The sequence below is a fragment of the Carassius auratus genome, chromosome 18 (assembly GCF_003368295.1).
Source record: "Carassius auratus strain Wakin chromosome 18, ASM336829v1, whole genome shotgun sequence".
Classification (NCBI taxonomy): Eukaryota; Metazoa; Chordata; class Actinopteri; order Cypriniformes; family Cyprinidae; genus Carassius; species Carassius auratus.
The window spans coordinates 9786495-9801555 of record NC_039260.1 but is presented as its reverse complement, the minus strand read 5'-3'; the positions used below and the strand labels follow the sequence as shown (position 1 = coordinate 9801555).

Sequence of the window (15061 nt, the reverse complement as noted above, 5' to 3'; positions counted from 1 at the left end):
CTTTAACAGAGATGTCAGTTAGGTACAGTCATACATTGGTATGTCAGCCAAAAGTATGAGACGGCTCCAACTGCAGTTAGATTTCCCCTTGGAAACAGTGTCAGAAGCTTTAGTGTTCTCTCACATTTTGAAATACCACCCTGTCTCTGCAGGCCTCTTCATAGCTCTCTGAGAGCACCAGAGAAAGACATTTGTAACACCAGTGAAAGCAGAGCAAGTATTCCAGCAGAGTCTTCCTCTTCATTGTCACTAGAGACTAATCCACAGGGTAGCTCTGAGAGTTGTCGGTAGCTAGCTGTCATCGTTAAATGCTAAAAATTAGCACTTTTCTCCCTCTCTCTGCAGCCACTCAGCCATGGCAGTTCTCTGAGGCTCCTCTGCTCTTTCTGCCGTCCGTTTTAACCCAGAAAAGAACCAATAATCTTATGCTACCCCACTGGACTTCAATTAATCTCTCTCACTTCAATTCCTTCCACTAACCGAGATAAACATAGAGAATCCCTAGAGACGAAGCTATTTACAAACATACCCTAGCATTAGCAATCAGATACTAGAGTAATTACATCCTCACTCATTTTATTTCTGTTTTAATAGGTACCAATTAGTCAAAATTCATCCGTTTCTCTGCTGTAGATTCCTTCTTTCTAATGCTGTCTAATTGACGTGTCTCGCACAATCTGCTTCATGTTTAGAACGTTTTAGTTTGACTGACACAATCTGTGATGCGTGACTTTGATGAATGTACCATAAACTGCCTGCTGCCTGATTTCATTTATCTGGCTGAGTTTTGTCTTTTATTTGACGTTTTGTTTTTAACCTGATCCAAAAACAGATGAAGTTGACTAGCATTTGATCTGATTACTAGGAGAGATGGTGTGAATCGTATATACACTCTTTAGAATAATACATTTCCAATGTTGTGCCAAAATGTGTACATCACGTGAATATTTACCCTTTGTTTTGACTGAATTTGGCTTACTTGTATTTCCTTTAGAACACAAAAGTTTTGTGTGTTCATCACTCTGGTGAGGAATTTGGTTTCTGAACTACAAAATAGTTATAGCACTGCGCTAGTGGCAGTGGCCTTATATCTTTTTTAAATGACAAATGGAGTCGTTCTTCTGGGTAATGTTTTGGATCAGAGAACACATTTTGACACAATACAAGCACCTGCCTCACTAGTTACTGCTGTTGCTTGAACCCTCCCAGGCTGGTGTCCCTCCATAGTCCCCTCGCTAACCTGCGGTGACCCCGTCCCCCTGGATGACGGGCAAACCCTTCTCCTCCAAGCTGCTTCCCAGGGAAATGTCACTTTATTGTCTATGCTGCTTAACCAAGATCCACTTTTGGATATTCATCACCATCAACATGAATTAACCTCTGCCTTGATCTCTGCTGCCTTTAATGGACACACAGGTACGTGCTGGGCAGATTAGCATTTCTATGCATTAAATAATTGAAATTTGCTAGCTTTGCATAAGTTTTGCATGAGACATTATCCAGTGTTTGTTTTTCTATAGATTTAGAATTACTTGTGTACACATACACAGAGAAAATATATATATATATATTTATAATATGTAAATAATGTTTTAATGTCTATTTTTTTAGACTGCTTAAATTTGCTGCTGACATCAGGGGCATCTGCTGATGCTGTTGACGAAACAGGATTTACTCCGTTACATGCCGCTGCTGAAAATGGTCACCATGGGTGAGTCCTCTCTTCTCTATTCCCTCGCTTTTGTGTCATTTAAGTATTTAATTTTGTTTTCAAGAACAGACAGTTTTGCGAATGATTTGCAGATCCTCATCAGTACCACTGCCAAACATATAATCTTGTAAAATGTGTAGCAAGTACTGCCGCTCCATAGTATAACAGATAGTATAAACAGAGTACGTGCGATCGTGAATCTCGAAAGTGATGGGGGGGTATTTGATTGCGATGGACGATGGCATCGTCTATCGGCCCAACCCTAGTGTACATCAATTTTTTTACATTGAACTTATATTTTAAAAACCTTCATGTAATTACATCTGTAATAAATTTTTTGTAATTATATTTATAATTACACTGTTGACCCATCCCTTACACCTAAACCCACCCTTAAACCTACCCAGACAACCAAACCTGTCCCTAACCTTTCATGTTTCCCATCTCAATAGCAGCAAAAGTGTTTTGCAATAAAATTAGAACACAATAAGTACATTGTAGTTAAGGACACCTAATATAAAGTGGACCAGATTTTTGTATGGGTTTGTTCTTTTAAAGCTGCATGTTACATGCTTGTATAAAAACCTTGCTTTAGTGCATTAAATGACTGACAGGTGAGTAGGTGGTATGCATCAAGAAGGATTAGCATGTCAAATAAAATGTGATGTACTCATATACGCTCCTGACTACCTCCGTATGTGGATTGAGTATCCAAATGACAAAATGTGTTGGATATATTTTGGACATGTACTGTATTTAGCACTGCCCAGTTGTGTTTAAATCGTGTAACTAGGGTTGATGCAATTTCATGTCTCTGATGTGTTCCTCTATGCAATGATATCTGCGCTGTCATTGGTAGGTGTGTGAGAGCTCTTGTGAAATGTGGAGCTGATTTGGACAGGGAGTGTTCGCAGGGAAGGACCCCTCTGTACCTGGCCTGTGAACAGGGACATGTGGAGTGTGTGAAAGTCTTGCTAGACACAGGAGCGGACTGTTCACATGTCACGACTGTGAGTTTTCAGATCCGCACTGACACCAGTGTTACACAAATCTCAACAACATTCTGCGTTCCTGAACACTTTAGGAAATACTGCCCAGTTTTTAATATTTTTGTGATCGGCTCTATTGTAAGTATGTGTATCTGTAGATTATTTTGTTTGTGTAATTTAAAAAATTATATAAATAACAATACTGCAGATAAATAAAAAACATGCAATCTAATAAATAACTCTCATATTATTTTTTATTACACAATTGCACAATTATTGAATTTTTTTTCTACCTGTTTACCCCTTCAGCTTAAGTGTTTTTTGTTCACAGGACAACTGCACGGCTCTGCATGCCGCAGTTAGTTCAGGTCACGTGGGCCCTCTGAAGCTCCTGCTACACCACCCGTCTCCTGAACCAGACCTGGGTCTCCCTGCATCAACTTCAGGCCCCCACCAGGAGCTCCAACACCCTGGCATAACCAAGGCCAGTCAAATTCTCAACCACAGTAACCAGGATGGCTGGACTGCTGCCCATATTGCTGCATCCAGGGGCTACAAGGTGACATGTTTGTTGATGACTACACTGCTTCACACCAGAAAACAAGAGTTAGAGGAGACTGATAAACACAGGTGGCCCCTTGCATGCTTTTCTCTCTCCTGGTTTACAGAAATGCCTGGAGGTTTTGTGTAACCACAGTCAACAGGACATGGAGAAGAGAGATAAATCCAATCGCACCATACATGATGTTGCCACAGATGACTGCAAAGACTTACTAGAGAACCTGGGTAAGTATAGTTTGAGCGATGGAGCATTGTACAGATGTGATAGCTGACTTAATAATAGACCTCTTACCATTTAACGTTTGAGTTCTACCCTATTTTAGACTGGTACATAGTGGTTGTACAGGTGCTCATGAGCTCACCAGAGCGTCTTTGCCCTGTGGACCTCCTGGAGGATGGCTGCGCTGTTGGCAAAGTTACAATTCAGCGCCATACTAGCTGGGAAGAACTAACAGGAAGCTTGAGTCATCTGCTCACCAGTCACCTCCAGCTTATTTGTGGGAGCTGGGAACTGGAGGAAGCCCTGGGCAGGGCAGACACTTTGGGGCTCTCTTCTAACAGCATGGCCTCTGTAGTTATAGGTAAACACATCTACTGTACATCCTACAATGTAACTAACTACCGTATTTTTCGGACTATAAGTCGCACCTGAGTATAAGTTGCATCAGTCCAAAAATACGTCATGATGAGGAAAAAAACGTACCGTATTTTTGGGACTATACGTCGCACCTGAGTATAAGTCGCATCAGTCCAAAAATACCTCATGACGAGGAAAAAAACATATGTAAGTTGCACTGGACTATAAGTCGCATTTATTTAGAACCAAGCACCAAGAGAAACATTACCGTCTCTAGCCCTCTCGCATCTGTAGACGGTTATTTTTTCTCTTGGTTCATGTCTCTTAGTTCATTTCTCTCGGTTCATGTCAAATTAATTTTGATAAATAAGTCGCACCTGACTATAAGTCGCAGGACCAGCCAAACTATGAAAAAAAGTGCGACTTACAGTCCGGAAAATACGGTATATAAGTCGCACCGGACTATAAGTCGCATTTATTTAGAACCAAGAACCAAGAGAAAACATTACCGTCTCCAGCCGCGAGAGGGCGCTCTGTGCTGCTCAGTGTAGGCTACAGGAGCAGTGAGGAGCATAGAGCGCCCTCTGGCGGCTGTAGACGGTAATGTTTTCTCTTGGTTCATTTCTCTTCATGTCAAATTAATTTTGATAAATAAGTCGCACCTGACTATAAGTCGCAGGACCAGCCAAACTATGAAACAAAGTGTGACTTATAGTCCGGAAAATACGGTAATTGCCTAGAAATTCTGATTAATTTGCTTCCATTTAACTTGATTAAGATCCCATCTTTTGAATGGTAGTGTATATCATTTATGTAAAAAAATTACATTTTTATTTCTGTAATGCAAAGAAATATATATAGTTTGAACTGTAAATCACAATTTTAAGTATATATCACTGTAGTAATTTTAGATTATTGAATTTTCATTCTGGTTTTTCATCTGTTTATTTGTAGCGTTTTTTTAGGCTTTATGGTAATTTGTCATATCACAGTGCAAAACTAAAATAAAAAAACGTGAATGGTCCTAAACAGCATTTTTTTTTTTTATGAATTTATTATGACATTAAATATGACCTAGACATTTCTTCACCCCTTCACTCACATATTTGGATGTACAGTGCAGAAGCAGCCATGATCATGTCATGATTTCTTTTAAATGCAACCTGTAGCGTAGAGACATTTTTGCAGTGGCTATTCTTAGATTGCCCCAGCCTCCTGAACAGCTGCAGCTCTTCCTGAATTGCCCTTGGTCACTGTTCAAGTTTTAATTTCCCCACCTCAGCAATTTTATACTGCTGTTGTCATAGATGAAAAAAAAAAGAGATGACTGAAAAGCCCACTGTGTTATAAATATCAAATATAACTGTAACTAGTATAATTTGTGGTATAAAACTTCTGAATATAGAACACAGCACCACGCACACATCTACACAAATGCTATTATTTACATGTGTAGGCTCTTTAGTAGTTATGCTGACACTGGCTCTAGTGAGCGTGAGGTTAAAATGGCTCTTGTGTTGGGTGTTGGTATGGAAGGACGTGGGTTAGAGGCCTAACTGAGCTTGGCTCGACCTGAGGGTTGTCATGCAGGGCTGCTGAAAATAAACCAGCCTTCTCCAAGTTCTCACCTATCTCTTTCACACCCCTCTGGCCTTCTCTCTCTCCCTTTTGCACTCTTTCTCTCACCACTTCTTTTTTTGTTTACACTCAACTCCTCCCTTAAGACAAGATGTTTCCAAACACCAAGAGCAGATTTCAAAATGAAGCGATTTGGCCTACAGAGAGCAGCGTGATGACTATCTACTATTCCTGACACAAAACATGAGGAGACTGACAGACAGGAAAGAGTGAGAGAAGAGGATTTGCAGGATAAAAGCTGATTTATCATGGCTCAAGTCTGACATACAGTACTACTGTTGATGAAAACTGCTCCCATGTCAGTTAGGATTACACATCAATGTCTTTCACCATAGGCGGACACATAAATCTAGCCGCTGTACCTCTCTTGAATCCTCTAGTTAAACTGTTATCTTTATGCGTGTGTATTTCAGGGGACGCTGTATGGCTGCCAGGGCAGGAGCTGCCTCAGTCTCCTTGGGACCTCGTTCGGAAGCGTTTGAGTCAGCGTATTACCATACATCTTAAAGGTGGGCTTTGTAGCCATTTCATTCAGTCTCTTCAAACTGAGGCCGGTTTCACACTACTTCCACTACTTTCAAATAGCTTTTTAAAAATTTAATAATATTTCAAAATTGCATTACTTTTACTATATTTTTAAATGCTTAGAATTTTTGAATAAATATGAAATAATTGCAGCCTTGGTGGGAATAAGATGCATATAAAAACATGGAAAAAAATAAAATGGTAACACTATACATTACATGTACTTGCTTTTATAATGACAATTAATTGTGCATAATTAGTGACCCTTATCCTAACCCTAACCATATAGTAAGTACATGTAGTTAATTAACATACTCAGTACTTAAATTTGTAACTACACTGTAATAATATCTTAAAATAAAGTGTAACCAAAAAATTATACAAAACCCAATTCCTATAAACCCTATTATTTTCCTTTTCTTTTTTCATTCTATGTACTTGTTAGTTTTATAATTATAAAAAATAATAACTTGACCCTCTAACACTATCTATTCTATATCTTTTCTACTTTCATTCATTGATACATTTATGAAATTTATTCAAATGCATGCAGTACTCTTCAGTTTAGAATCAGTAATTTTTTTCAAGAAAATTAATATTTTTATTCAGCTAGAATGCATTTAACTGATGAAAGGGGACAGTAATACATTTATGGTGTTACAAAAATTCATTAAAATTAAAAAATATAAGTTTATATATTAATAAATGATGATAAAGGCATCACAGTTTCCAAAAGGGGGGGGGGGGGATGCAGCAGAGCTAATTTCAGTATTGATAATAATTAAGAAATATATATTTAATTATATCTGCTGGTTTTCTTTTTAATTATTACCAAATAAAACTCTGACATTAGCTGTATCTATTCTATCTCTTTTCTATCCACTTTTTATTCTCTGTATTTAATATTTAATGTTGCGTTAGACTAACCGGGACTTGTCACAACATTTAAATATTTTTGTGGTTTTGATTTCTTCTATTACCCTCTTTTGTAATACGCTCTGGATAAAAGCATTTTAAAAATGATTAAATGGTAATGTAACCCTAATATGCTGATTTAGTGGTTAGAAAAATATTATCAATGCTGAAACAGTTGCGCTGCTTCATAGTATTGTGGAAACTATTATATATTTATTCAGTATTGTTTAATGAATAAAAAGAAAGAACAGCTTTGAAATGGTTTTTTTTATATATATATAATTGAATGGATCTTTGCTGAATAAAGGTTTTATTGTCTTATGAAAAAACTAAATCTTGCCCAAACATTTTAATGATTCAACTTGTATATTACAACCTGATGTGTTAAAGAAAAATATTATTACAAAAACAAATTATATTAATAAATGCAGTAAGAGTATTGGATATACTGTAGTCCCTAATATGTAATGCATTAACTAATATTAACATATTGAACCTTATTGTCAAGTAAAATGGATCACATTATGTGTAAGAGATTCTCTTGGTAAAGAAGAAGATATACTCTTCTGTGATAGAAAGAATCAGCAGATCTCTTGGGTTTCCTCACTTTAATGAATAGCCACACTGTGCTCCCCTTCGTCACATGACTCTGATGTTTAGCCAGGCTCCAGAATATTCCATCTCATACGATTGCACGTCAAAACAACTCTGTGTAGGCCTTGCTCCAATCAATTTGACACAGATCTCCTGATCTCCCATGGCCTCAGTGTGCTCTGATATACTGGGTAGGATTGATTTACTGTACGGCTCATGGCTGCTATGATTTTGCTTTCTGTCAGGCCTGTCAGAGTGCACTCTGGATGAGATGACGTACGACTCCCTGATCCCTCTACAGCTGCTGCAGAACTATGTGCGCCTGGTACGCTGACTCACTCTCTGCATCCGAGTTTGTAGCATGTCTGAGTTTCTCTGGATAATCTTTAAAGTTTGGATAAAGAGTGCTGAGAGAAACAAGGCCTTATTATAATATCATGGGATTAATACAACATTCTTTGAGCCTCCACCACCAGTTTGGCACCTTGGGGCAACAGATACTATTTGTGTTTTAAAATGTTGTAATAGAAGATACATGCAGTGCAACAAGCAGTAACTTAAGACAGCAAAACACCCTCCAAGACACACTTGAGAAATCGAGCCTCCATAAAGGCATGCATAAATAAAATATTTGGCACGAATGATAAAATTAAGCTGGTCTAAATGAATAATACATGTGCTGTTCATGATATTTACCAGTGTTGATGGTAGTGCATTTTGATGAACTCTTGTGGTCAGGTGGAACAGTACCATAATGTCATCTTCCACGGGCTGGAGGGCAGCTTTCAGGATTACATTGCCAACCAGATCTCTCATTATATCAAGGTAACTATTATTAATTGTTTTAAATACTCGTTTTTAACTCTGTGGATGAATAAATGTATGCATTTTGATATCACATTTAAATGTCTTTGAAGATATGAGGAGGTCTAAATACAATAAAGCTTCATACATACTGTATATTGTACACTGATACATTTCTGAAATGTAATTCAATATATTCAGTTCTATTCAGTTTAGAGTCTTTTCTATTCTATTTAGAGTCTATTCAGATCGTTTTTTTTTTTTAAAGAAATGAATTTGTATTCAGCAAGAATGCATTTAATTAAACAAAGGTGACCGTAAGACATTTGTAGTGTAAAAAATAACTTATTTATATTTAAATAAATGCTTTTCTTTTGAACTTTCTGTTCATCAAAAATCCTGAAAGAAAAACGATTAAAAAAAACAAAAAAGTTCAACTAATTTCAGTGTTGATGCTAATTAAAAACAAGAATACTGTGCACATCAATGTTATCGATATTTGAATGTTTTCTGAGAAATCATGTGACATAGAATACTGGAGTAATGGCTGCCGAAAATCCAGTTTTGCCATCAAAATAATAAATTACAAAAAAGATATTTAAAAAAAGAAAACTGTTATTTTAAATTGTTATAGTATTTCACAGTATTACTGTTTTTACTGTGTTTTCTATCAAATAAAAGTTATTTGTGTCCATCGGTACTGGTCATGATGTTTCTGATGCACCTGTTGTGTGTTTGTGTGTGTTCGCAGCACAGACAGGAGGCCCAGGGGATTGGCTGTGATGTCGTCAGGGTGGAGGTAGACGAGGGTCTATCAAAAGAGCACCTGCTGGAGATCTTCATCAACTGTGGTAAGAGTCTCTTCAATCATGCAGCGCTCTGTCAAGGAGTCACATTCCTCAGGTGACCATGCAGGCAAAGGAGCAGAGGAAGAAGCTACTGTAGTAGACCCCTAAAAACAAGATCGAAATCTGAAATGTATGGAAATGACTTTGAGTTATTATTCTCTATGATGATTTTTGGCCCTTACCTTATAAAAATTTAAAGTAAAAAAATAAAAGTGAGGCACTTGCACTACAAGTGAATGTGGCAAATATGTAAATGTCGAAAAATATTCACAATTTCAGTAATATTCCCATAAAACGTTAACATGATTGTGAAAAAAAACTTACTAATCTGCTATAAAATGATGACTATTTTATAAAATATATATAGAATTGCATTAAAAATAATGTTCTTTAAATTTTTCCTTTTAAATCCTCCAAACACTGGCTTCATTCACTTTCATCGTAAGTGCATCACTGCAACCTTGATTTTTGTGTTGAACCGGTGATTTTCCTTTAATTTTCATGGTTTGTTTGGTGTTGTGTTGTGTTTTCAGGGTTCCTGGTGTCTCTGCATGAAGGCAGCGCTGGGTGTTGTGTTGTGGTGGTTTTGGAGGGTCTGCAGAGAGCCCACTCTCTCAGCCACCTCCTGGGAGACCTGTGCGAAGCCCTGGAGAACCGAGGATCTGTCTATTCCCTCTCCGTCAACCATGGTGAGACTCATCCCTGCAGATGCAGCAGAGCTGGCAAAGTCAGAGCAGTTCAGTTCAACTCTTTTCTGATGGCCAGGTCAGGACGGGCTTTACTATTTCCGTGAAGGGAGTTTTTTGATTGGCACTCTGGCCAAGCCACGCCTACAGGGAGCGGAGCTACGATTACAGCAGCACTTCCGCTGGGTTCAGCTGCGCTGGGACACCGAGCCCCTCAATGGCATGCTGGGACGTCATCTACGCAGAAAACTCCTCCACAAGGTCAGCCCTGCTTATTATCTAATGAGCTGCAGGGAAGACCACCAGAATAACCATTCAGCTCTAAATTTAGTTGAGATAGTTTAGTATATTTAGTGTAGTTTAGAGCAGAGTATGCCATGTGACTGCTCAGTCATTCAAATAAACATTTAGACCGCACAACAAAATCAGTTTCATTTAATTTTTCTTTTCGATATCTAATTGTTAAAGAATAAGTTTCAATTCTGTTCTGGTATTATAACAATGGAGACTGGGACTTTTAAAGGTACAGTTCACTCAAAAATAAAACAAATTCTGTCATTAATGAATCACCCTCATGTCGTTCCAAACCCGTAAAACCTTCGTTCACCTTTAGAACACAAATGAAAATATTTTTGTTGAAATCCAAGCTTTTTGACTCTACATAGACAGCAACGCAACTACCATGTTCATGGCCCAGAAAGGTACAAAGGAGTAGTCCATGTGACATCAGTGGTTCAACTGCACAAGAATACTTTTTGTGTGCAAAGAAAACAAAAATAACAACTTTATTCAACAATGTCTTCTCTTCTGAGGGTCAGTAAGCTTATAAGATCATCGTTAATTGATAAATTCATTTACAAGTCAGCTACTTGTTATATCTTTCACAAACTGTCATGAAGCCTAAAGTAGATGTCAGGATTAAAAGATCCCTTTAATGATGATTAATGATGAGTTTCTCTGTGCTGCTCAGACTCAGGGCCGGTGCTGGACCGCTGATGATCCTGTCCACAAATCGCTTTCTTGGGTGTGCTCAGTGTGGCACCAGCTCAACGCCTGCCTGTCACGTCTCGGGACCTCGGAGGCCTTGTTGGGACCCTATATCTTCCTCTCCTGCCCTGTTTATCCAGAACAGACCCAAGCTATTCCCAAGTACGTCAGTCTAGTGTATTCACAATACTGGAATTTCTAACTTCAAAACTCATACTTCAATAATCATGTGCTGCGTACTTGTAAATGATTATAGTGAAGCCTCTAAAACAGTGCAAATGACTATATAGTATACCTATTTAAAATAAAAATATTGAAATACAGTGTGGTGTGTGTTAACTCAGTGTTGGAGAGAAGAGAGAATGCCGCTGGTATCGATACCGCAGAATATGAGTATTGAAATCTTGATATTTTTGACAGTACATGAATCTGAATGAAACTTTAAACTGAGTTCAACTTTGTTTTTTATTACATTTAATTGATTATTGTATTATTTCCTGTGAGAGGCAGTATTATTTGTTAATACTGGTCCGTGTGTCTGTGTTTAGGTGGTTGGCGAGGCTTTGGAACGCAGTGATAGTCCCACGGGTCGAGGATGCTGTTATATCTAGAGTAACAGCCAAGCGCTCTCTCTCCCAGCGACGCTCTCCCAACAACAGAGGTCTGAGCCCAGGTCAGAGGGCAGTAGTCAAAGCAGCTCTCAATATCCTGCTGAATAAAGCTGTGCTGCAGGGCTGCCCGCTGCCCAGAACAGGTACAGCACCATCAAAACCAAATCAAGTTGCCACTAATATAACTACACTCTAGTCATACACTCTTTTTCTCTTTGTGTGGTTAGAGATTGACAGATTCTTACCAGAGTTCCAGGGAGGATGTTTCCCTCTTTCCACCATTGGCTCTGCCTATAGGAAAGGTGGCAGAAAAGGACGTGATAATTGCGCTTGGAGACGAGCCAATACTAGTCCACGGAAGAAAGTAAGCCCCGCCTCTGGGAGGAGCTCTAGCTGCTCTTTAAGAGAAGGTGAGGTGTAACTGATGGCTTTGATTGTGCAGTATACCTATGCAGTTCTGCTACTACAACAAGCATCATGTTGATAGAAATTCTCAGAATAATCTGTGTTCTTATTATACAGGATCTCTGGCCAATTCAAGCACTCACTCAATGACAAATGTCAATCATGCAAGGTGTGTTTTTTATGTGGGAATATGTATGAACTACCAGCAGATGGCAGTGTTAGTCAATGATTACGTGTGTATGTTCCTTCAGACTCAATGAAGGAGTCACTGTGGGTCTGTCACTCTGCTCTGATGATGAGACGGATCTCATCAGAGAACTCCAGACCATGTGCTCCAGCAAATCTGAGCCAGACATAAGCAAGGTAGTAGACATTAATGCTCACACATACTACTGTTCAAAAGCATGGGGTTGGTAAAATTGTTTTTAGTGTATGCTCTCACCAGTGGCGTTTATTTAATGGTCACGTGATCCTTCAGAAATGGCTGCTCAAGAAGCATTTTTGCAAATACAGTGCATGCACCACTCACATTTCTGCCAAAAAATTGTTATTATCAGTATTTGTTAATTTTACATACACATTAAAAAGCAATGGTTCAACCCTCTATTCTCAGATTTAGTCGGTGCAAACTTCAGAAAAACAAAACAAACAAAAAAAAACAGCTTGTGTTTCTCCTAGAGACTTTCTGTTCAGGCTACACAGTCTGGCACAGTTTATAGCACATGGCCTTGCAGTTTCTAGGAATTGACGAGCAGTGTTCATTTCCTCTTTTACCTGGTACAGATTGCTCTTTTTAAAGAGGACTTCATCATGCTTCCAGACTCGATTCCGCCCACTCCTCGGAGGAGTGATGCCAAGGTCACGCAGTCCCAAACGCACCCTGTTACAACCGAGTGCGCTGTGGATATGACCCATCCTCCAACACAGAAGGCAAGTCTTTGATAAAACACTATGGCTCCGTTCCAAAGCCTACTGAGCCACCTACATAGATAGCTGCATTTTTAAGTGAACTTCCTTACATGTCATGTAGCCTCATCAATAAATGATTTGGAATGTTTTACACATCGTGAACAAATAGAGCATAGCCAGGTTCTGGAGGTAAACATCCTGTTCATTTTCTTCTTAGGGAAACAACTTATATGCTATGACAGACAGACCTACTGTGAACTTACAAGGTTGTCAATAAATGGTATATGCTTTTGTTGAATCCATCAACCCACATTATTTTAACTTTTTATATATGTATAATTTTGTTATTTATTTTTAACGTTTAACAGCAGCATTTCTGGTGAAAAGGTGTATTACTCGTAATACTGCAAAGAAATCTCCAACAATAAGAGAATAAAAAAAGCACTCTTTATGGTATACTAACAAAAAAATATATATATATATACACACACACACACACACACACACACACACACATAAGTACACAGTCTTGCAGCTTTGTTGTCTTTTTGATTCATGGCTTACAACTCTTTAATGAAGACTTTTTTGAAATCCCCATGGGAAAAAATGAATAGTTGAAATATCTACAAGCAGAGCAGCTAAAAAAGTGGGCGGGCACTTTTACACAATTAATACAGATGGAGTTTGACATTGGTATGTTGCAAAGCTAACAGCATGATGTTATTATAAACCACAAATATTTAGTGCATATAATAATATATTTTTTTTTGTAATTAAACTTTATTTATCCACAATATTGAATGAAATATGGTTATTCATAATCTGCATTTCTCTCATCTCAACCACTATCTTGGATTTGTCTTAAAATGTTGCCTATTGGTCGTTTGCTAGTTTTTGTAACATAGCACACATGTAATATAAGGTGCATTCTCCACTTGTTTGTTAAAAACGTTTTTTTTTTTTTTTTTGTATATTGATTTTTCTTTGAAAAGATTGACAGTGGTCACACTTCTCCTCGGCGATTGACAAGGCCCAGATCGCATCTGCCCATCCCCAGCAGCAGAGGGGCTCAGCAGGGTAACACTTCCAGCAGCAGCAGCCCTAGCAGAGCCTCCACGAGCAGCAGAGCAAGGCAGCCCCCATCCCATAACAACAGAAGCAACTTCTCACAAGAAGACATCTGGTTCCTGGACCCCAACTGTAATGAAAGCTACAGTAACCGTTGATAGACACCTCCCAATGCCCTCCCTTTGCCCTCAGTCTGTTATGTTACTGGCAGCATTTTAGTATTTGTACATGTTGTCCATACTTGTTACACTATATTAAATTGTGTACTTTGGGACCATAGTTTTAGTATATTCAACTGTTTAAGTAAAGAACTCTGAGGGAAAAAAAGTACAATGAACTAACAGGAGAAAGACTGCTTGAACATTTTACAATTTGCCTTTTAGGTCAAATGTTTTGGATCAAAGAAAGAGCTGGTGGTGTTTTTGCTCTTTAGTATTTTCAATCGATCGTGTTTTATGTTTAAATAAGTGAAAGTTGAGTTTTAAAAACTGTCGAAAATCAGGGTTTTACCAAATATGTGTAAATAAGAACTGGGAACTTTAATGTTGTATAGATTAGTGCGTGCGTGTGTGTGTGTGTGTGTGTGTGATATTGCGCTTGTACGTTGGAGGAATTTTGAAGGGAAAGTGAAAACTGTATATATTGTTTGTAATAATTAAATTTTGGTTCATATTTTTTCACCCGTTTCCAAATGAACTGAATGTGGCAATAAGTACCGCCATCGCGAACACAGGATATTTAGTTTTTTGTCTGTTAAGCCATAATTAGTATTTCCAGTTACTCTCATGCGTGCTCAGTGACTGGCTTGAACTTTGACTTTGTGAAACCCAACTATGAAATCGGAAGCAGCGCGCATTAACTTTTTGTCTGTCTTCTACATTGAACATTTAGGATAAACAAGTATTATTTTTAAGTCAGTATTGTTCATATGTACAGAAGAGATTATAGTCGACCTCTGATGTTTAAATGTATTATAGTTGTTGGATGGGGTTCAGAGAAATTGTCCTGTTTCCTCCAAGAACAACAATTAAAAATGCACTATCCTAGACATCAGCTCAGTGCTTGGCTTTTCTTTCTCCACACAGCTAATGCTAAAACTGTGTTTGTTTGAAACCGAATCGTTTATCACCACCAGCTAGGTTTCTGTCCTCTGCTCTGAAGCTTCCCACTATAACACAAGATAAGAGTGGAATGAGGTCATTCCTGGTGACCACACAGGAAAAAATGAGAGAA

General features: G+C 38.2%; 1 protein-coding gene across 3 annotated transcripts in view; it reads left to right on the top strand.

Annotated features, from left to right (window-relative positions):
- Positions 1–14876, top strand: part of LOC113118389 (cortactin-binding protein 2-like) — a 40476-nt gene extending 25600 nt beyond the window's left edge. For 2 of the 3 annotated variants that reach the window (XM_026287517.1, XM_026287516.1), the window contains exons 5-23: positions 1210–1416; positions 1612–1711; positions 2571–2721; positions 3032–3259; positions 3369–3486; positions 3585–3842; positions 5890–5985; positions 7756–7835; positions 8249–8335; positions 9066–9165; positions 9696–9851; positions 9928–10109; positions 10819–10997; positions 11384–11589; positions 11674–11856; positions 11969–12020; positions 12103–12214; positions 12635–12781; positions 13753–14876. In XM_026287517.1, the coding sequence (XP_026143302.1) occupies positions 1210–1416; positions 1612–1711; positions 2571–2721; positions 3032–3259; positions 3369–3486; positions 3585–3842; positions 5890–5985; positions 7756–7835; positions 8249–8335; positions 9066–9165; positions 9696–9851; positions 9928–10109; positions 10819–10997; positions 11384–11589; positions 11674–11856; positions 11969–12020; positions 12103–12214; positions 12635–12781; positions 13753–13986 (2876 nt within the window). In that variant the 3' untranslated portion in view covers positions 13987–14876. Of the gene's footprint in view, positions 1–1209; positions 1417–1611; positions 1712–2570; positions 2722–3031; positions 3260–3368; positions 3487–3584; positions 3843–5889; positions 5986–7755; positions 7836–8248; positions 8336–9065; positions 9166–9695; positions 9852–9927; positions 10110–10818; positions 10998–11383; positions 11590–11673; positions 11857–11968; positions 12021–12102; positions 12215–12634; positions 12782–12977; positions 13041–13752 lie in introns of all 3 variants that reach the window. The other variant, XM_026287518.1, reaches the window with a different exon arrangement.
- Positions 14877–15061: the final 185 nt, after the last annotated feature.